Genomic DNA, 23,316 nt, shown 5'->3' with positions numbered 1-23,316 from the left:
AGATCTGAGTATTGATTGTTTTGTTACCCTTAGACCTAGCAATGGCCACGCATCTGCAGGCTGTGGATCAGGGAGCTATCACAGTACAGTGTCAACATGCATCCCTTGTACCTGTCCAAGTGTTGCAATGGTCCCTGCATCTTCTACCTGGAATCTCAGCAGGTGTTTTCTCATGGATTCTAAAGCAGAAAACCCAATGCACATTACTCAGTGGCCACAGCTGGTGGTGACATAGAGTGCAGAGTGCCCACAACAAATGCAGAGCAACTGATCAACCTGGCATGGCAGGGCTAGGAAGTTCTCGGCCAGAAAAGTCAAAGCAGCCAATGGGCCTGGTAGAATGTCCTCAGCGTTGAGGGTCTTGGAACCCTGCTGATGAAGCTGCTGGTTCCTTCGCATTCCCTTGGTGAATTTCACATGCTTGCCTTGCCTCTGACTGGGAATGCTGCAGATCACACACTTTGGAGCTACTGCCGCATAGAATCTGCGCAAAGGTAGAAGGGGCAGGAAGTGATTTAGCACTGTATGACCATCTTCTCCCCACATCTGGGAAATATTCATTGTATCATTTCTCCTCCTCCTCCTCCTCCTCCTCCTCCTCCTCCTCCTCCTCCTCCTCCTCCTCCTCCTCCTCCTCCTCTTCTTCTTCTTCTTCTTCTTCTTCTTCTTCTTCTTCTTCTTCTTCTTCTTCTTCTTCTTCTTCTTCTTCTTCTTCTTCTTCTTCTTCTTCTTCTACCAACCAAATGATGCACACGTACACGACCACAAGGACATTTTTAAAAGTAATTTTTAAAAATGCAGCAGAGGGGAAACAGACACAGTAGGAGGGAGTCAGAAGCAGGGGACAGAACAGAGGGCAGAGAGCAGAGATACGAGGATCACGAGGAACCAACCAGAAACCCATGATTTGTGACATAAAACAATGCACTCTCTGTCCCTACATCGTGCATCCTGTGGTGGAGTATCAAAGAAAATATAATTTCCTGTGCAGAACATTTCAGTCCATGGTATAGCACAACTGTGGGTGGTGGGCAAGATAGGCTTGTGGGGGTATCTGGACATGCCCTCTAGAAGTGGGTGACAGGTTGTCCTTGTGCCACGGGAGAAAGCTGTGGGGATTTGCCTTTAGCAAGATGAGGTAACAAAGCTAAGGAATATTTCTTCAGCAACAAGTTGCGTGGAAAACACTGAAACAGAAGTTAGGGTAGGAGGAAAAATGAAAACAGAAAATAAACAGGGAAGAGAGAGGATCTTTTCTATGTTCTCTGTGATCATCTCTTTTTGTTCTGGAGAAACAACTGATAACGCCTGACTGTGCGAGAAATTGGCTGACCGCCAGCTTCGCGTCGTTTGTTCTGTTCTCCCCAATCCAGCCTCGGGAGGGAGCGCGCATTGGCTGGCGAGGGGGCAGCCTCCCGGCAGGTGGCTTTGGCGGGCAGATCTGAGGTAGGGCGGGGCCAAGAGGGCCCTCCTCTCGGCTGACGATCGGCGCGGGGCTATAACAGGGTCGGGGGGCCTCGGAGAGAGAGTTGCGGGCTGCCGTCTTCGGAGCGCAAACTAACTTTGCGCGGGCGAATTGGGGGCAATCGGCTTCTAGGCATCATGCAGTCTTGTGTCCAGTGGTGGGGGCGGCTGATGGGTCGGGGGGCCAATCTGCACGGACACCATGGCAGCGCCTGGGGAGGCAAGAAGCCGCCAGGCCGATGGGGACGCAGGGAGCAGCTGAGACTGGCTTGTGTGAGTAGAAGCAGTAGCACCATTGGGGCGAGAGCCGCCCCCGCCGCCGCCGCCGCCTCCGCCGCCTCCGCCAGGCACATCGAAAAACTCCTGGGCAGGCACGATGACTTTTCCGAGCGACATATCGGACCAGGGGACAAAGAGAAGCAAGAGATGCTGCAGATCGTCGGTCTGTCGGTGAGGAAGCTCCACAAGAGCTCGCTCGCTCGCTTTCTTTCTTTCTTTCTTTCTTTCTTTCTTTCTTTCTTTCTTTCTTTCTTTCTTTCTTTCTTTCTTTCTTTCCGTCTCTCTCTCTCTCTCTCCCCTCCCTCCCTCCAGTCGCTCTAGCACTCCCCCCTTCAACAGCATCGATTTGCTTTGTCTCGTAATCCTTCTCTTTCTGATTCACATCATCATCACATCAGTATCTTTTCCTACTGTGTCACATCAGTTGATCTCTTTGTATTTGAAAGGGAGAGAGAAAGAATGTGAACTGAATTTCACAAAATCCCCTTTTGTTAGTGAGAGGTTTATTGAAAATTCCTCAAACCGCCTCTACTCATGTCCTACGATGCCTCACTTTGGCCTCTTTGTCTTTGACTATGAGTCTTGCAAGAAGTGGACCTCTAAACTTGCTGGTGATTCTGATGATGCTTTGATGCTTGTATTTTTAGAGTATTGATGAGTTGATCAATAGAACAATTCCTGCCAACATCCGTTTGCAACGGCCTCTGAAGATGGACGACCATATATGTAAGTCCTTTTCACCCAATTATGATTAGGGTTATGTGCCATCAAGTTTGTTTCGACTCTTTGCAACCACATAGATACTGTAAAAACCTAAATTTAAAACCTCCTTCTTTCATTATTTGTAATCTACAGTTTATAAGAAAGTTACATTTTCCCATTGGTACTAGGAGCAATTTTCTAAAATGCTCATGGCAAGATCTGATTGCGACTTCAGGTCTCCCAATATAAATATTCAGAAACAACCATGTTAGTCTTCAGTGTTAACTTCTTATAAATATATCTAAATGCAGTACCATGCTTCTAAACTATTGATGGCTGTTGCAGAAAAATCCATTTAGGAATGCACAGGTAGAAGTTTTTCAAAGTAAAATATGACAGCTTTTAAAGCAGATTTAAAAGAGAATACCGAAGTACTATAGTGTGGTCAAGTGTGAATTAAGTATAATTTATGAAATGTATTAACCTTTCTTGTATGGTTATATGAAGCACTTCCGCAGCTTTAGGTATGGTTTTATTGTTATATTAATGAAATGCATTCAAGGGTTGTCAAGGAGAATGAGAATATTTTAAATATTTGTTGTTTAGAAATTGGTGCCCAGAAAGCGCTGTCTTTGTTAAGAGATTGGATTCAAATAGCCCAATCCAATGTATTCGTTCTGGTGTATACATTTCTGGTGTTGTACCTATGGTATGCTGGCTTATGTAGCTAGCTGCATCTAGCTACATCTAGCCAGAAAAGCTAGCTATGTCCTGTCCTTGTGTACTTGGATAGGAACTCAGCCAGGAAATCACAAGGCTGTAGCTTAGTTTTGGAAATGGGGGGGGGGGGAACAGTTGCAAACCCTTCTATAAAGTGATGTTTCTCTAGAGTCACTAGAAGTTAAGGTGAGTTTCAGGGAATCTTTACCTTTTGGCTGTCCATAAACAATTACAAAAAAAAAAAAGTTATGTTTCAGAACATCTTCCTTCACTGAGTACAGAATGCTTTTTCAAAACAATTAGAATGCTTTTGATTGGAATGGTATTAATGGTACTAATGCTTTTGATTAACGGTATTAATTTATACATATAGTAATTTAGTAATTTTCTTTGGGGAGAGGAAGAGAAAGAGGGAGTTGGAAAACAACATCAGCTCCTATTTCTAAAGAACCATAACGTGAAAATGCTCTCTTAACAAAAATTTCTTCCCGATACTTATGGCATAGGCTGATAAAGAGAATTTGTATACAGTAAGTGCAATTGTCTTATAGCTTTTAGACACTCAGACAACTATTTCATGAAGCATAACTTGCTGGTTTTTTATTTTTGCTAATATTTTGGTATGTAACATACAAGTGATTTTTAGCCTCCTGCTCTACTTTTGATGTGGCTCACCAGCAAATTGCAATTTGAGGATAATTTTTAGGCCCTGCAGCTTTTGTTAAGTTCCTGGCTAGTTCAATCTGGTTGCTTATGATGACATCACAGAACAGAAGCTGCAGCCAGAATGAAACAGCCCGGGAGGTGATAAAATAAAAAGGGAGACACAAGGCAAAGAGTCACTGTGTGATGAAAAGTTCCTTTATCTCCTGGTTTATTTGCATCTTTATGCCAGTGTAATTTAGTATTTTCTGAATAAACTACCTTCTTTTTTTTCAGTCTGAATGAATAATCAACAAATGATATTCATCTCTCTCTGAAAGAATATTTGGAATCTTCCAAATCAGGAAAAACAGAGTGTCAGTATTCAAGGGTTTATAGCTAAATGACTTTCAAGAGAAACATAACTTAATTAATCCAGATAAATACTTGCAATGTTAGGTCTTCCTTATCCAGGTTAGAGAAATCTGAACATCTACTAGAGATTCCAAAAAATCCAAAAACTTTGTTGCCAGCCAGTGGTCAAATGGATTTTTGCAGACCAGATATGGTAGCCATAGGAATAGTGTCTCTCAGCCTATCTATCTATCTATCTATCTATCTATCTATCTATCTATCTATCTATCTATCTATCTATCTATCAAGTTTATATGGCCGCCAATCTCACAAGAAGTATATGATATTAAGGCTATTTAGATACAACTTCCTAGCATAAAATAAAGCCATTTCTATCAAATGAGGGGGAGGCATGTCTAGTAGGAGTGGAACAAATGAGAATCTCCAGATTTCATATTACTTCAAAAAAATAATGGGAAGAAATATCATAGCTTGCTTTGCCTCTTCTACTAGCTAAGGAAGTCAAGGAGGAATTATATGATACTTCATGGTAAGCAATGTATGGCTTATTATAACATGGGTGTGGCCATCGAGAAGATGTGATATGTTTTATATTTTTATAATATTTCTAGGCCATGTTTAAAGCCAAAATTCTTCTGGTCCTAAGCTAGACTTCCATGTTATTAGGCAGCAGTCTTTGGTCAGTGGCTGGGGTATCACTGGTACCTGCTAAGTTAACCTTGTTAAGGTGTTGACATCTAAGCTATTTTGCAAGTACCTAAATATGTTAAATATATAAATACTTTTAAAGGCTGAGCAAATATTTTTAAATGCACCCATCTCTTCTTTTTAAAAATATATTTTAACTTGGGAAAATCCTCTCACTTTTTTGTTTTAATTCTGGTCTTTCAGTTTATATTCCACACTTTTGTTTTCCACAATTGAAATGGACAGCCAGCACTTATTTAGAAGGTGCACTCTAAATCAATACTAAATCTCAATACTTCCCCAAAGAGACTTTTTGGTCCCTGTGCCTCAGCTTTATTTCTTCCCAGTTTATTACCTATTGCATGGTTCTTCTATAATGCCTTATATAGATAGAGAGGACCAACCTGCATTTTAGCCTCTGCAAGCTAAGATTAAATGAGTTTACATCAAATTAGTCACACTAAACATAATACAGTGCGGTTTCTTTGGAATAATATAAAATAAAGCTGATGGTGAGATTATCTGTTAGGGAACATTAGCCATTTGTTGCTTCATTTATTACTAACTTTCAGGGTTCATGAATATCAACTGGGTCAGCTGGTCAGTAGTATGAATTAACCATGTTCTGTAACAGGCCATGGTCTCCTCAGGGATTCTCTGATATCATGAAGGAGAGAGCTGGGAGTTTTTCTAGGCAACCCTCTTTGGTGAAGCAGTAGAATCAACACTATTGTGTTACAGAAATTGCACATCTTTGATAACACTTTTTCTAGGATGGAGTATACTTTGGCATCTTAAATATATAATCCAGAATTTTTCAGTACAGTACATCCATCTTGTGGATTATGTTACTGAACATGTTGAACCCTGGGTCAGACTGATGAGAATTATGCATTGCAGAATGGTTGAGAGAGACCAGCACACACTTTTACCATGCTTAGAAAAGTTCTGGTATATTCATGGACTTATGTTCCCTTATGTCTGTAAAACCAAGGGTTGTGAGTTCAGAACACTCACTTCTGTTGAATGCTTATGTGGCATCAAGAAGCGTCTAGTAGGAAAACTGGTCAGCAGCTTCCAGCTTTCTTTGAAGGTCTGCATGGGAACCATGCCTACTGTATGATTGGGTGGAGTGTCCATATTACTTGCTTTCATGGAAGTTGAATGGAGGATTTCATGACTATAGTACTTTATTCATCCAAGCTGCATGGTAGTACCCAGAAGGAGAAAATTATAATCCAGTTAATTACAGATAGCCCTCGGTTACCAACAGCAATTGGGACTGGCAGTGCTGTTGCTAAGCAATGTGGTTGTAAAGCATAATATCACATGACTGTGTCACTTAGCGACACAGCAGTCCCCATTGCCGTCGTTAAGTGAGGACCTCATATGACCACGACTTCCAACTTCCTGCTGACATTGACTTTGCTTCTGGGAAGCTGGCAGGGAATGTCAAAAATCATGATCACATGACCATGGGGACACTGCAATGGCCAGAACTCGGAGGATCAGTCATAAGTCCCCCTCGTTCAGCACCATCACAAGTTCAAACAGTCACTGAACGAATGGACATAAGACAAGGACTACCTGTATTCATAAAGTGATATGTAATATCTCCAGGGTATATGAGACATATGGTAAAAATAAATTTTGTTAGTAGTTAACAATTCTACCTTTTTAAAGAAAAGTAATTATTGGCTGCTGGCATTTGGATATAATATATATAAAATGAACAGTAATGATAACGTATTTAAAACTACACAAGCTCTTGGGAGAAATGGGCATTTTTCCAGGGAAAAATAACACTTTGTTTCTGAAGGTGCCTAAAAGTTAACATTGGACTGAATGTGCGGTATTCCTTTTTCTCTCTCATTTCCAATTCTGATATAGCAGTGCCAAAAGATCAATGAACAAAGTTAAGATCATTGCCTGTGATCATGTTATGCAATTCCTTCGGCTCAGAAGAATAACCAAGGCCAGAACAGGCATGTATTAAGCAAAAAGAATTTCCAGAGAAAGAAAGAAATAACAAACTAGAAGAAAATAATGCTGAGACCCAGAGGGCAAAAATCCTAATGGGTGGATATGGAGATAGAGTTCACCTTCTCAATGCTGGCTATGCATTTCAGATGTCGAAACTCTATTTCCAGAAAAGTGGCTTTACTATAGTACGTTTTGTCTTCACTGCGAGAAGAAACAGGCTGAGTCAGGTGGCCCATTGCCAAGTATTTCTTCATCAGTGTTTACACTCCTTTGGATTCAGTACCTTGTTTACAGCTTTCTCCGGGCTGATGCATAATCAAAGGCCAATGTCTGTTCTATGATATGATAAATACTGCCCCCAAAGGTGTTTTAAATATTTTATACTTTAGGCCACCTGTTTGCTGGGAAATAGTATTTGTCTAAAATGTTGTTTAACAGGCATCCAGAGTTCAAGGTCAATCCAAAAAATTATCTGGAACTGGTTTTGCTAAAGCAGGATCATACTGCTGTAACTCAGGATGCGCTGAATCTTTTTTTCTTTTGAAGCAAAAAGTTAAAATATAGTAAGCCAAAAAGAAGAATGATAACTCTTGAGTGGGCAAGGTGGGTAACCCCCCCCCACATTGAAAAATCACTAGATCTACCCTGAAAACATGATTTATATGCATTCCGGTGTGTTTGATTTTGGTACCCCTGTTCAACCCAGATATTGAACACATTTATTTACACAGTTCCCATTTCACAGCCTATTTTGCGTCTCTATGCAGCTATTCTGGTCAGTTACTCCTTGGAGATACATATTTGTGAAATCTGGCCTCCATCACTATTTCTTCCCACTTTGTTCTGAATCCAGTCATCTGCCCCATCTGTCATGAAGCATATTCTTGCGTGTCTTTGAACTTTGTGAATTTCTTCCTGTAGTTTAATGCTTAAGCTTTGTGTTAGGGGCAGGCGATGCACATAACCAGTTTGGCAGATCCGATCTTTTTACCCATTCTTGTCCAGCAGTCTTTTAGCTCTGGCTGAGATATCAGCTCATCTCGTTAAGTTCCCTTTCTTAGGTGCTGATACCTAAGCTGTGTTGCAAGTTCTCAAATTTATTTCATATTTAAAGAGTTCTAAAGGCTGCACATTTCGAGAGTATAAATGCAAAGTGCTCGTTTCTTTCATTTTAAAAATATATTTTAAGTTGTGAAAAGCTTTTCTTTATTTTTTCTGTTCGAGATGGCTCGTCCTGTTTCTACATCTGAAATGCATAGCCAGCAGTGTTTTAGAAGGTGAACTCTATCTCAATATACCCCCAAGAGGATTTTTGCCCTCTGTGTCTCAGCATTATTTTCTTCCCGGTTTGTTATTTATTGCCTGATTGTTCGATAAGGCCTAATATCAATGGAGTGGACCAACCTGTATTTTAACCTCTGCGGTCTAATGCTTGTTTCTCTCTCTCTCTCTGTGCATGTGCGCGCATGCAAGCGAGCAGAGATGTGCCTTAAATCAGTCTTGATTCATCAGGAGTACATGGACAAGTCCCTACAGTTTTCTTGGCAAGATTTTTCAGAAATGGTCTGCCATTACCCTTTTCCTATGGCTAACAGAAAAATTAGCTGAAAGTCACCCAGCTGGATTTGTGTTTAAGGCAGGACTAGAACGCAGAGTCTCCTGGTTTCTAGCCCAATGCCTAAACCACTACACTGAAATGACTCTCAGCATGAAATGAGCTTGCATTGAATTAGTAACACTAACTGTTACCTAGTGCAGTTTCTTTTGCATAATATATAATGAAGCTAGTACTGAGGTTATTCGTTATGGGCCATTAGCCATTTGTTGCTTCATTCATTTATTTCTAACTTTCAGAGTTTGTGTGTTTCAGCTGGGTCAGCTGGTCAGTAGCATGAATTAACCACGTTCTGTAACAGGTGGCGGTCTCCTTAGGGATCCTCTGATATCATGAAGGAGAGAGTTGGAAGTTTTTCTAGGCGATCCTTTTTGGTGAAGCAATGGAATCAACACTAGTATGTTACAGAACTTGCACATCTTTGATTAAGCTTTTTCTAGGATGGAGGATACTTTGGCATCTTAAGTATGTAATTCAGAATTTTCCGGTACTCCAAAACGTGGGGAGTGGGGGAAGGGAATGCAAAGAAGATTATGTAATCTGCTACTTTATCTCTCTTTCAGCATAGAGGTTTAGCACGATGAATATAGATATGTTACTATATTCACACATTTACATAACAGTATATCCATGTTGGGGATTATGTTACCGGACATGTTGTGCTTCCAGATATCCCTGGGTCAGACTGATGAGAACTATGCATTGCAGAATGATTGACAGAGGCCAGCATACACTTTTACCACGCTTAGAAAAGTTCTGGTATATTTATGGACTCACGTTCCCTTACGTCTGTAAAACCAAGCGTTGTGAATTCAGAACATTCACTTCTGTTGAATGCTTATGCGGTATCAGGAAGCGTCTGGTAGGAAAGCTGATCAGCAGCTTCCAGCTTTCTTTGAAGGTCTGCATGGGAATCGTGTCTACTGTGTCATTGAGCTGGAGTGTCCGTATTACTTACTTTTGGAAGCTGAATGGAGGATTTCATGACTATAGTACTTTATTCATTCAAGCTGCATGGTAGTACCCAGAAGGAGAAATTATATAGGTAGTCCTCGACCTATGACCATTTGTTCAGCAAGTTATGAAGTTACGATGGTGCTGAACAAATGGTGGTTACAACCAGGCCTCGGAGTTCCAGCCATCCCAGCACCCTGCAGTCACGTGATCACGATGTGGGCACTTGACAACCAGTTCGCACTGACGACCGGTTGCAGCGCCCCACAGTCACATGATCACCACTTGCAACCTTCCCTGCTGGCTTCCCCAGAAAGTCAGTGCACACCCCCTCACATCCTTGCACACCGTCCCCGACCCATGCCTCTCGCTCACTTTCCCTGACCCTCCCTCACATCCCCTCACTCCTTCCCTCACCCAGCAGCACCCACTTACCTGCCTGCCAGCCTGGAACTTACAACTTTCTGTTGACTTCCCCACTGACTTTGGTTCTAGGAAACCAGCAGGAAGTTGCCTTGCCTAACTCTGAGATTCAGTTAATGAGAGCAACTGGGACTGCAGGGATTGCCATCGCTAAGCGATGTGGTCACGCTTTACGACCACATCGCTTAGCGATGGAAATTCTGGTCCCAATTGCTGTCGTAAGTCCAGGACTACCTGTAATCCAGTTAGTTAGGCTTTTCCATGCATCTATGAGACATATGGTAAAAATAACTTTTGTTAATATTTAACAATTCTACCTTTTTAAAGAAAAGTATTTATTGGCTGCTGGCATTTGGGTGTAATATATATAAAATGAACAGTAATGATAACGTATTTAAAGCTACACAAGCTCTTGGGAGAAATGGGCATTTTTCCAGGGAAAAATAGCACCTTGTTTCTGAAGGTGCCTAAAGTTAACATTGGACTGAATGTGCGGTATTCCTTTTTTTCTCTCATTTCCAATTCTGATATAGCAGTGCCAAAAGATCAATGAACTTTGTTCTTGGTACATTAAGATCATTGCCTATGGTCATATTATGCAATTCCTTCAGCTAGGAAAAATAAGCAAGGTCAGGACAGGCATGTATTCAGCAAAAAGAATTGCCAGCTGAAGTTCCTAAATGATTAGCTAACTATCTCCAGCTTGGTGGGCTTGCTGTAGTACGTTTCGTCTTCACTGCTGTCCTAGAAAACTGGGAGAAGTAGGCTGAGTCAGGTGGCTGATTGCCAAATTCTTCTTAAAAGTGTTTACTGTCCTCTTGGATTTCAAGTTCTCAGTTCATTCAGTACATTGTTTATAGCTTTCTCCAAGCTGATGCATAATCAAAGGCCAATATCTGTTCTATGATATGATAAATACTGCCTACAAAAGTATTTCAAATGTTTTGTACTTTAGGCTACCATTTTGCTGGGAAAAAATATTCCTCTAAAACATTGTTTAATAGGCATCCAGAGTTCAAGTGCAATCCCAAAAATTATCTGGAACTGGTTTTGCTAAATCAGTATTATTCTGCTGTGCCTCAGGATTCACTGTACCTTTTTCTTTTGAGGCAAAAAGTTAAAATATAGTAAGCCCCCCCCCCCAAAAAAAATTGGGTAAGATGGTATGCTCCAGGAGTTATTGGCTATGCTGACCAAGGCTGATGAGAGTTACAGCACAAAACTCTGGTGGCATAAAATTGCATTAACTTATTAGGTAGGAAGTAGAAGTAACTTATTAGTGGCATGATCGTTATCTTAAGATAGAAATCATTAGGCAACAGCTGTGTTGGAACACTGGTGCAGACCTAATGTACTATTAATGTGAGTCCAGTAGTACAGGAAAATTTGTGAGAGTCCAAAATGACCATCACTTAGGATAAAGATTCCAAATTCAAGCATATCAAAATACTTATAAATCATGTTTCAGTGTAGATTTAGTGATGCAGTGATGGTTACTACTTTTGACCAACATATTAAAGTAAATTATTTACATAGTTCCTGTTTTGCAGCCTATTTCGCATCTCTATGCAGCTATTCTGGTCTGTGTCACTCCTTGGAGATACATATTTGTGAAATCTGGCCTCCAGCATAATTTAAAATCAAATTTCTGCTCATTTTTTAAAAAAAATTCAGAAAACAGATGCAGTCTTTGAACTATGTGGACTTCTTCCTGTAGTTTAATCCTTAAACTTTGTGTTAGTGGTAGGCTGTTGATAAGCTAGCTAGGTCCTGCCATTCAAGGTAGATAGATCCTGCCATGCTTGGGAAAATGATCGCCCAGGTTGTTTACATCCACAGTGCCTGTGTGAGGAGGATCTCACATCAAAGAATTTAAAGATGGTGCTTAGGATTTGCAACAAAGGCTGCAGTCTTGAGTGCTTCCATTAATTTATTTTGTCTCCCCAGGGCTACCTGTTCCCTCCACATCCCCCCATCCCAGGTTGACAGGATTTCTCTTTGGATGGTATACAAAGGAAGGTTCTGTCTTAAGAGTAAATATGCATAGGATTTCCCCTGTTTCCTCAGCGTTATATTAACACATTTATTTCCATCATTGGCCAGTACAAGTTTCCTATGTGTAAATTGTGCCATTTGGGCAACATAAGCACTACTACTTACCTCTAAACAGGAGTATTGGAATGATCAGGGGTGTCCGCAGGGTATGGTGAAAGAAGTCAAGATGATGGCCAGAACAGTGCAGTTGGAATTCTGGCAGTTGTTTATGTGTGTGGCACATGTGTGGCACATATTAAAAAAACAGGTGGAGCTTTCATCACACCATCGCAGCCACCACCTTGACTTTTTTTGCCACACTCTGCAGACTAATGATGGCAGGTAATAATTTTAAGGGTGAAAATAAAGATCATGCCATTAATGCCAGCATACTAGCAATGATCACTCACGGGTCATATCTTATCAGATCTGGATTCATATTGCCTATAGGAATGTAAATGTGTATCATTATTAGGCCTGTTTTATTCCTGAATTAAGATCATGTTTGTCAAATTCCTTTAATTCTCCTAACAGGATGGCAGCATAAGCAGGCATTATTGTCACTTGGCCTGGGGTGGGGAGGGAATACTTCACGTGTGGGGATGGCTAGCCCCATAGAGGCCTGCTGTCTTCAGCCCCAGATTCTTCATCTTCTTGGACCCTCCTTTTCCTCTTTTTTAGTAATGTTTTTAAATTTTGATGTTTTATGTATCTATATGTGTTTATTGTTTTAATGTTTTGTGTGAGTCGCCCAGAGTCCCCCATTGGGGGGAGATGGGCGGGGCAGAAATTTAATAAATAAATAAATAAAATAAAATGAAGAAATTATGAACCCAGAGAGACTGCTACGATGATCAATGACTAAATTCAAGAAGAAAAAGAATGACATCTTAGGAAAGCTCATAGGGGAAAATGGCAACCAGCTTAGATAAAAATACAAATTATCCCAGCAGATAACTTACATTGGTCAAGATGGTCTGCTCCGGAAATGATCACTTCGAAGTCATTAGTCATGAATGACAGCAAATACCCCAAGAAAGGGGACAAAAAGAATAGGCGACTTAAATCAATGGTCAGACTGCTTTATAGATGACCAGTTCATTCATGTCAGAAAGGAAGATGCGTAGCAAGGAAGCCATGGACAGTTTTGCAGGGTATCTAGAGGAGGCTTAAGAAGAAACAGGAAAGGCAGGAGCATTTGAAAACTGTGCTGGAGGCAACTGTAGTGAACTGGGGACAAAATGAAAGGCAGCTGTGGTGTAGTGCTTCTGCCTGAATGGTATCCTCACTAATACCTTTGGAACAGACCAGAGATGGATCTGGCATTAGAATACATCAAAAGCTGATCAAGAGCAGGGATGGGGGAATTTCCATCGGAGGGCTTTGCACAAAGTCAAAGCAACTCCCAACCTCTTTCATCCCATGATGTTGGCTCTGTGCAAGGGCTGAGTCTCTTAATTTCAACTCATCTGTAATGCATTTGAAAGTACAGTAAAAATAGTCCAGCTGCTGGTCTATCTTGAAAAAGAGGAAGCAAATACAGCCGACATGAATAGCAAACCAACTGGAATGCTTCCAATCATCAATAAGAAGAGGTAGGACCTGCTATATATTGGCATGGTGACCAGATCAGGCAATTCATTAGCAGTGGTACAGTTGTGTAGAAGAAACTAACTGGAGCTAGAGTAAAAAGTTATATGGAGCATGTTAAAGTCAAACTGTTAGAAACCCAAATTTAAGGCTTGCTGAATCCACGTACTTTAAAGCAGGGTTTAATCCTGAATCCACGTACTTTAAAGCCAGCTGGGGAATTCTGGGAGTTGAAGTCCACCCATCTTAAAGTTGCTGAGGTTGAGGAACCCTGCTTTAAAGCACCAATATATGTGTTAGTATGTAACCTGTGTATTCACTGCTTCTATTTCTTAAGCCTATTTCACCATTGCAATCAGGTGAAATTTGCCAAATTCTTATTCAGATTAATGATTAGAAATACTGAGCACTATAGTTTTTGACATCAGCTATTATTTATTAACAGTTGTATATTAACATTTCCTGTGATCTTTTCAGGAGAAGTAGTGTTACCGCTAATTTCTTCCTCAAAAATAAAAGGCCATTTTTATTTCTGTATAGCAGTTTTATTATCCCATGTAACAGGGTTTTTTAAAATCATTTATTAGGTGGCTATAAAGGTAGAAAGAAGATTTGATATTGATGCTCATTTTCTTTTGTAGAATAGACACTGATTAACTTTCAAGCTCTTCCAGATTATTTATTTAGGCCATTGTTTCTGCAATAGTACTCTGTCATCATACAGACTTTTTAAAAAAATATTATTTGTTTAAAGATAACTTGCAGCTGTTTATGTATGCTAATTCTAGTGATATTCAACCACGTGACTGAGGGATTTCTTCAGTGCATTCAGTGTAGATCGGCATAATTTTATATTCCTCACCCTTTATGCAGCGCAAGGATATTATTGGAATTATGGCAATATGAAGCTTTTAATTAGGAATTGGGTTTCAAAGAGGTTTGACCATCATTGGAAAGGCTGTCAATATTGTTTTCTCAGATGGCTGATTTCTTCTCAGTATACTTTCAAGGATGGAATCCATGGGAAATCTAACCTTCCCAGCAAACTTATATGGAAATATCTTCAGACTGATAGCAGCACAATGTCAATTACATTAAAAAAAAAACTTATACTTTTTCTGTGTAATGTAACAAAAGTTGGCCTGTGGACTCTATATTGGTTCAACATGATGCTGTTGTAATGTGATTGGTTTGTTTTTGGCTCAGGTGATGTGCAGATCCACCCAAAGGAAGAGCTAATGATAGAATCCATAGTGAATGGGTCTACATCAGTGTTTCTCAACCTTGGCCACTTGAAGATGTGTGGACTTCAACTCCCAGAATTCCACAGCCAGCACACTGGCTGGGGAATTCTGGGACTTGAAGTCCACACATCTTCAAGTGGCCAAGGTTGAGAAACACTGGTCTACATGTTATGATTAGCTAAAGGCAAGCAGAACACATTATGGCTGAGTATGCTGTATAATTTTATTTGTTGATTATTAGATTTATATCCTGCCTTTCATTCAGAAGCTCAAGACCACACATATAGTGCTCTTCCTCCTATTTTTCCCCACAGCAGGGATCCTTTGTGGCACATTAGGCTGAGAGACAGTGACCGGTCCAAAGTCACCCCATGAGCTTCTGTGCTGAAGTTGAACTAGAATTTGAATTTCTTTGGGTTTAGTCCATAGCTTAACTACTGCACCCCATGTAATCAAGGAAATAAAATCATGGCTGGTGTGGGTCTTCCGTGCTGTGTGGCGGTGTTCTGGAAGTTTTGTTTCCTAACGTTTCGCCAGCACCTGTGACCGGCAGCCCTGCTCCTGCACTCTGAAGATGCCGGTCACAGGTGCTGGCAAAACGTTAGGAAACAAAACTTCCAGAACACCGCCACACAGCACGGAAGACCCACACCAGCCATCGTATGCCGGCTGTGAAAGCCTTCAGAAATAAAATCAGTTTACCAATTAAGTCAAAATCAGTCAGTAAAATTAAATCAATAAAATATTTTTCTCCAAGTCACCATTTTCCTAAAGCTATGGGGATGTGCTGAAAGACTTGTTAAGCTTATGATAAGGGCAGCTAAACTTGTGATTAATAGGCATGAACCATGATTCTACAGTGGTTGATTCTAAGAGTTTATAGAAGCCCTTTTGTGAAACAGAAGAACTTCCTTACAGATCTCAAACGAGGTAAAATAGTTGGTTTGCCTTTTATTGGTGTAAGGAAACCTACTTGATTTATGTAAGAATGCAGATAAAATAAATATAACTCCTTTGAAAGCAATGTATATTTTAACTACACTTTGGATCTCAAAAAATTGTTGAAAAACCATGTTGTTACACTGCTCATCATAAAGGGATAAATGTAGCTGAAAAGTTCTGTGTAAGTTATAATAATTGTGAATAATCACACAGCTTGATTTGCTGCACTTCTATAGATTTCAATATGGAAAATAGGCAAAATAAGCAAGCAGCTGAAATGGAATGGTCAGGCAATCAACTTACGTTGCTGACCACTTGCATATATATTCTCTAATTTTATAGATTAAATGGTGCAAAAGGCTTGACATGTTTAACCTTTATTAAAATCTTCACACAATGTCTTCTATACATTTCTTTCTAGGTGAAAATGAAATTCTTGATACTTTATACAGTATTGCCAGCAAGAATAAAATCTGGAGATCTTATATTGGCATGGGTTATTACAACTGCTCAGTCCCTCAAGCCATTGTGAGGAATTTGTTGGAGAACGCTGGATGGTAATCTTCCATTTTTATCATTAAACACACACATACACACACATTGCGTTGTCCATGTCAACATGTTGGAGAACATTTGAACACCCACAGTTCTACTTTACAGTGATTCAAAAGATGTTCATGAGAGAAAATACAACTATAAAAAAAATGTAAAAATATCTTTATATTTGCCATTTTCCTAGCTATAAAATTTGAGCATAAATATAAAATCAGAAGTTATATAAGCAATCGTAATGCATTCATTCATTTATATAAAAAATTAGCCAAATTACAGTGGGTAAGAATCTTGCTGTTAATTTCTCAGAGTACTGCTGTGTGTATGGTCTGTTTCTGCAGTGCCTACAACTTGTAAATTCATTTCCTAAATATATGTAGAATATAAAAAAATACAAATGCTGAAAGATAAGAATGCTTATTTGCACCTCTTCCTATGGTTACAGTAGCCTAGTGTGAGAGCTACACGTCACTACTAAGACTGCAAATGAAGCTTAGGATACATTACTTGTTTCTCAGACCAGAAGGGTGATCTGCCTAAGCCCTATCACTACTCTGCCTGGGAAGAAAGCCTGTTGTTGTTGTTTATATGATTTTTACTGAAACTTTTTTAAAAAAAGAAGATAAAAACGAATACAAAGTAATACAAAGTAATACAAAGTAAGGAAGAAAAAAGAAAAAGCAAGCAAGCAAAGAGAATGCAAAAACTGCAAATAAAGAAAAAAAAGTTGAAGAAAATAGAAAAGAAAGAAAAAAGATACAAAGAAGGGGCTTCTGATATTCTTCACAGCAAAGTACAATAATATTTTAACCTCTCTCTCTAAAGTTACATCATAATACTCGTCTTTCTATAATCTATCCTGTCTAATCATCAAAGCCATAAATCAAGTTCATTTTTTCATTTTTATACAAAAAGTCCATAAGAGGTTTCCAGTCACCAATAAATGTAGATAGTGTATGTATCTACATTTGTAATGTAGAGAATGTAATGTAGAGAAAAAAGAATTTTGCTTAAGATTTAGAGCAATTCCAGAACAACGTGGAGAAGATATCAGAGAAAAGATTGTCAAGCCTCTGTCTAATTTCCTGGATTGGGAGGAAGATGACTAATGGATAAACAGTTAGAAAAAAGCCATGAAAGATTATTTCAGTATATGATTACTGCAGCGAGATTATTATAGGCACAGAGATGGAAAGATTCAACACTACCCACTATGGAGGAATGGTTGGTGAAATTGACAGATCTTGCTGAGATGGATAAATTAACATATTTGATTAGGGAAGAAAGCCTGTTGTGATATGTTCTTTCATTCTCTCCAGCCCAAAAAAGCAACCTTGATAGATACTGAGGAAACTCACCCCACTTCTTGGCTCCCTCCCTCCCTCCTTCCTGAGGGCAAGAAGCCATTCCTTATCCTGCCTGGTGGATTCAAGGCTTGGTTTTGCCCCTCTAGCACATTTTTTCTTGCCACAAAACAAATGCAGCAAGGCCACCTGTAGCGGGAGAAGCTGTTGGGCGCACTGGAGTGTCAGTGTTTGCATGCTCCAATTAGCCAGTTGGCAGGAGCTGTGGAAATATGGAGATTCTTGTGAGAAGGTGTAAATATGACTCTGAGAGTTTGGCATATAAAAATATTGGCAGTGTGGAGGCTCCTATACACTATTAAGTAACAAATGTGCGTCTGTGCACAGCTCAGAACTTCATGATTCATATCAGACAAACAAAGGTGCAACTCTTTCACATGACCCCCCCTTTTTTTTGCCAAGCATAATACGGAGGGGGGGGGAATAATACAGCTGTCAGCCAGTCAGAGATTTTTATCAGCTTTAGATTATTGATTCATTTATTTCATTTGTACAGATCTGCCTATAAAGGTCATGGTTCTAAGTAAATAAGCATACTTTGTTTTTAGATGATATATAGAAGAGTTACATCAGATATCACATTTGTAGGAACATTCTGTTCTGGATAGTTAGCTTAATCTAGTAATTGTTTCTCAATATGGCATTACCCCAAATATTAGGATCTGTAAAGCATTCCTAATTCTTTCCATTATGGTTGGCCCTGAGGTCAGATGCCCTTATAACTTTCAAAACAGGTCCATTCAGTTTTTGTTTTTAAAGGTGTTTATTAGTACAAAATGATTATGCACTCATAATAAGAAAGAAGAATTTACAATGCTTGGCATCCTGAATCACAGAATCCATTAACAGGGCCACTAGCCTCATTGCCAGCTTGAATGCATACGAGATAAAGATTCTGACCTATTTCTTACAAGGTCCTCCCATTTTAAGGCTATGCTCCCATTTTAAATCTTTGCCTGTACCTGTACCTGGAGGTCCGATTAATGCAAGTAACAGTCATTCTGCAGGAAGTTCTGTTTTGATTGCTGATCAGTGAAATTCACATGAAGCTGGCCAGTATAAAACTGACTTAAGGAAAAAATATTTAGAAGGAAGAAGACAGAAAATGAAGGGCTGTAGGTTCACTTACCTAATGGACTAATCTACACATGTCAGGTCTATAAAAATGCTCTGACCCTTTCCTTTCCTTTCCTTTCCTTTCCTTTCCTTTCCTTTCCTTTCCTTTCCTTTCCTTTCCTTTCCTTTCCTTTCCTTTCCTTTCCTTTCCTTTCCTTTCCTTTCCTTCCCTTTCCTTCCCTTTCCTTTCCTCTCCTTTCCTCTCCTCTCCTCTCCTCTCCTCTCCTCTCCTCTCCTCTCCTCTCCTCTCCTCTCCTCTCCTCTCCTCTCCTCTCCTTTATTTTAGCAACATAGACTATTGACACATGTACCCTATTTTTTGTATTTTCACAGTGAGAACTAGGCATAAAATAAAAAGGCAGAATACATTGTACACTTCATTCAGTCTAAGAGTGGGCAGCCATTGGCTGTTCATGTTTTTTTTTTCCTGAATGAGAATAGATTTCCTCTTATAATACTGACCACATTATTACAGTTGTGTTGTTAAAAAGTGCAAGGTTAAATGTGTTCTTTAAATTATTTGGAGCTGTTCTTTTTATTTACATACAATGCAAAGAACAGGAAAAGTTAATTCTAAAAACATAAATGGCTTGGCTCAATAGCCTACTATCAGCTGTTAGCAGCATAATGTCGTAGGACAGTGTTAGACTGTGCACCCTGGTTGTGCCTGGGTTCCTGAATGACTTCAGACTATCGGTCTACAGCAGTGTTGCCCTAGAAACTGAGCTAATTAAGTAAGTGATGTGACATGAACATAAATGAATGGGCAGGGAATTGAAAGTATGTTTGGTTTCTTGAGGGACTGGACTATCAGTCTAGACTTAACCCTAGAAACCCACTGTACCTTTAGTCATTTTTGCTTGCACAATATTTATTTTTCATGTGCTACATTTGATTTACTAACACAACACAATTTTTATCAGTTTTGCAATAAATAACAGTAGTCTGTGCAGTAATATTTCATGTGAAAATTATGTTTAGAAACAGTACAATATATTTAAACTGAGGTATCATTAGGAAGGTTAACTTTTACACTCAGATCCTGCAAAGTCAGTTTAAGTCTGTCTTAACTAGGGCACTGCAGAAATCCAGATTCAAAGGGGAAAATGTGATTTGATTTATTTGCAGGCATGAATATATTGTCTGTCAAGAATGCCCTAAGGCAGCAGTGTGCATTCCTGGCCCTTCATAGCTGATGTGCAATCTCACGTGGTTTAATGTGCTCCCAACAGATACAGTACTGCACGCACATTCACACAAGCTTGGAATCCCAGCCTTAACCCTATCCAATCTGTAGTTTGGTAGTTTGGGGTCCAAGGAATCTTCCCACCAGTTCTGGATATATTAGGAAGCCCTGTATTTATATTTCTGGAACAAAAATACCTGTAGATGGATGACAAGTAATTTTAAAAATGGTAGGATTTTCCAAAGTAGTTTGATGTATGAGTCAATAGTCTACCATTCCAGGCAGGAGATTTAAAAGTTTCCACTGAGCATATACAAGCCCACAGCCATTCTTAAGCTACATCTTTAAATCATGAATAAAATAGTGATATCTGTCAGGGCATATTATTCATTTATTAGTAAGTGAGCTGGTCCCCCAGGTGTTTTTAGCTCATTTAGACATTTTTAAAATTAATCTACAAAAAATGATATGGGACTTGAAGGGGAAGAAAGAACATATATATGTGGTTTCCCGCCTGGAGGTCCCCCCAGTATATGATTCTTACTTTCCACAAATGCCTAAGTGAATAATATTTCAAGCCTAGTTTAAGTACAAGTCAATTTCTGAATACTGTCTTTGACAGCGCTCAGTTATGCCATAAGAAACTTATCCAAGGCATTGTGTTGAATGCAAACGACTTAAGGCTGTGAATTTCCAAGTAAATGAGGGGGGAGGGATCTTGAACTATTTTATGCTAAAAATCAAAGCCATACATTTTTAAAATCCTTTTTTTAGAGCTGTCAATCATATACCTTGTCAAATATATATATATTCCATTTTGCTGAGCATCTGGAATAATAGACCACTCTTAGATTATCAAACGTTCATAAAACAGTCCCTTTTGGATTCTAGCATGGCATTTGGTCTGCCATTGGTGTTCCCTAGAATTGCCTGGCAACAGAATTACTTACAGTGTTTTATACACAGTGCTTCTCTATATTCCTTTCAGTATTTTTATTTAATATGCGTTAGCATGAAATCATTAAAATCTGGATAAAAATAAAGATTCTGAACTAGTACTCCAGTAGCACCAAAACCCAACTAACCCCTGTGTTTTGTGTGTAAATGTGCTTTAAAGAGAAATAAAAATTGAATAAATAAATCAGGATCCCTTATCACTCCCCTAATAATATTGTAGTATTTAAGATACATACATTGCTTTTTTATATGCAAAGTTAATATTTTTATTTTTATGTATCTTTCTTCTTCAAGGCCATGTCCCTCAATTTATCCTCACAATAACAATCCTGTGTTGTTGGGCTAAGAGAGACTACCTGGCTGGAAGACACCCACTGAGCTTACATGACTGAGAGTACATAAGAATTTGGATTTCCCCAATAAAAGCCTTGTGTGTGTGCGCGCGCACGCACGCACCTTAGAGTCAGTGTTGAGCCTTGGCAACTGCCTGGACAAATCCCTGCAGTTTTCTTAGCAAGGTTTTTCAGAAGTAATTTGCCATTGTCTGCTTCCTGGGGCTGAGAGGGAGAGTGACTGGCCCAAGGTCACCCAGCTGGCTTCGTGCCTAAGGTGGGACTAGAACTCACGGTCTCCCGGTTTCTAGCCTGGTGCCTTAACCACAACACTAAACTGGCTCTCTCAAAGTCTAGTATGTTCAACCGTGGCAACTTTCCAAAGCCTGGTCTTCAACTCCCAGCCAGCAAGCTGAGAATTCTGAAGTCCACCCATCTGAAGTTCCCATGGCTAGAGAACAGTGATCTAGCACCTTGACCAGTATACCTCACTGGCTGAACTGCAATTTTATATTTTTTCTTATATAAAAAAAACAAAAAAACTTAGTACCAAAAATAGATTGATAGGGTCTACCTTGAGAAACATTTTGCTTGTTGCAGATGTGCTCATTAACCATTTTTTAAAAAGTGAATCTTTCTGATTTTGCAAATTATTGTATGGCTTCTATGTGAGGTCAAACTATAGTATAGCTTCATAGTTTGGCATTATATTTATGGGAGGATACAGAATATTATTCTTAGCAACTATTTATCTCTCTTTCAGCATGACAGGATTTTTTTTTTGAACAAGACAATATCAAGCAGAAAAAGATCAAAGGGGTCAAATAATTCAAAAATAATCTCCCTATATTGGAAATAGAGCAAACCAACATTAATGTTAAAAGATTGCACTTAGATTCAGAGAGTATCTTCTGTCAGCAACATAATTGCATTCTTAGAATTATTAAGCCTCGTGCATATTTTCTGTTGGTACATCTCTGAATTTATATTTATAACAATCAATTTTGTCAAATGATATTAAATATTTGTCCATCCCTTTGACAGTGGCTGGGGTAATATTAGAAATATGGTTCTGTAGTATTCTCTGAACTGGTAAAAGCTTAATGGGAGAAATCTGTTGCTTTTAATAGGGTTACTCAGTATACTCCTTATCAGCCAGAAGTATCTCAAGGCAGGCTGGAGAGTTTGCTAAACTACCAAACTATGGTGTGTGATATCACAGGAATGGATGTGTCCAACGCCTCCTTGCTGGATGAAGGAACTGCTGCAGCAGAAGCTATGCAATTGTGTCACAGGTAACAACCTCAGAACAAAGGAATGCTTTTTGTGGGTAGAAAGTTCCTCAGGACTTTAGTGCTGTGGGCAAGGTTGTCCACAAGGCATAGTCAAAAAAGTCAAGATGCACATAAAAACAAGTGAAGCTTTGATCACACCATCATGGCCACCCTCTTGACTTTTTAAATCATAACTTGGAATACTTAATTATATTGAAGAGACTGAAAACAGCCCATAGGCTTACAATCTAAATGACAATATGAGGAAGAAACAGAAAAGGACACAAAAGGAAGATATAATGTTTCCAGGGTGGCCATTGATAAGTTTGGGGGAAGTCATATTTGTGGGCAAATAAGGTACGAGGGTAGTCCTTTTCCTCTGTTAGCTCCATTCCCAAAATCTGTTGTTCAGAGATATATGAACAGGATGCGCTGTTCAGTTATCACAGTTCATCACCCCTATTAGAGCCAGGGATTTATTTAATCCACTTTTAATAAGAAAATCATGACTTATTTCATAATCATTTCCCTTTGTGGAATTCAGTAGACTGTGGGCTTGAGTTTCCTTTGCTAAATTTCCTGGAAATATAAATCTGAATTATAGAGCAGGAGATGTCAAAGCCAACTAGGAACAAGAATGTTTTTGCCTGTGTAATACAAGCAGTGGAAACTTACTGGCTTACAGTTAATTTTTTATGACCCATATTTGAAGTAATTCTATTGTTTTCTCCTTCCAACAGGCATAATAAGCGAAAAAAGTTTTATGTCGACATCAGATGCCATCCTCAGACGATAGCTGTGGTGCAGACTAGAGCAAAGTAATGTTTAATTCAGATGTTTTAATAAAAAATAAAATAGACAAAATGCTTAAAGTTATTTCA

General features: G+C 39.3%; 1 protein-coding gene across 1 annotated transcript in view; it reads left to right on the top strand.

Moving 5' to 3' along the window:
* The first annotated feature begins 1,447 nt into the window (after positions 1-1,447).
* GLDC (glycine decarboxylase) overlaps positions 1,448-23,316 on the top strand; it is a 42,919-nt gene continuing 21,050 nt past the window's right edge. Inside the window, exons 1-5 of the mRNA XM_088129898.1 lie at positions 1,448-1,914; positions 2,391-2,469; positions 16,076-16,211; positions 22,292-22,456; positions 23,176-23,253. Of these exons, the coding sequence (XP_087986024.1) occupies positions 1,603-1,914; positions 2,391-2,469; positions 16,076-16,211; positions 22,292-22,456; positions 23,176-23,253 (770 nt within the window). The 5' untranslated portion in view covers positions 1,448-1,602. The remainder of the gene's footprint in view (positions 1,915-2,390; positions 2,470-16,075; positions 16,212-22,291; positions 22,457-23,175; positions 23,254-23,316) is intronic.

Source organism: Python bivittatus, unplaced genomic scaffold (assembly GCF_059951505.1).
Source record: "Python bivittatus isolate LINGU-HERP-01145 unplaced genomic scaffold, Pbiv_v1 ctg000850_np1212, whole genome shotgun sequence".
NCBI classification, from domain to species: domain Eukaryota; kingdom Metazoa; phylum Chordata; class Lepidosauria; order Squamata; family Pythonidae; genus Python; species Python bivittatus.
This window is presented reverse-complemented; position numbering and strand designations above follow the sequence as displayed.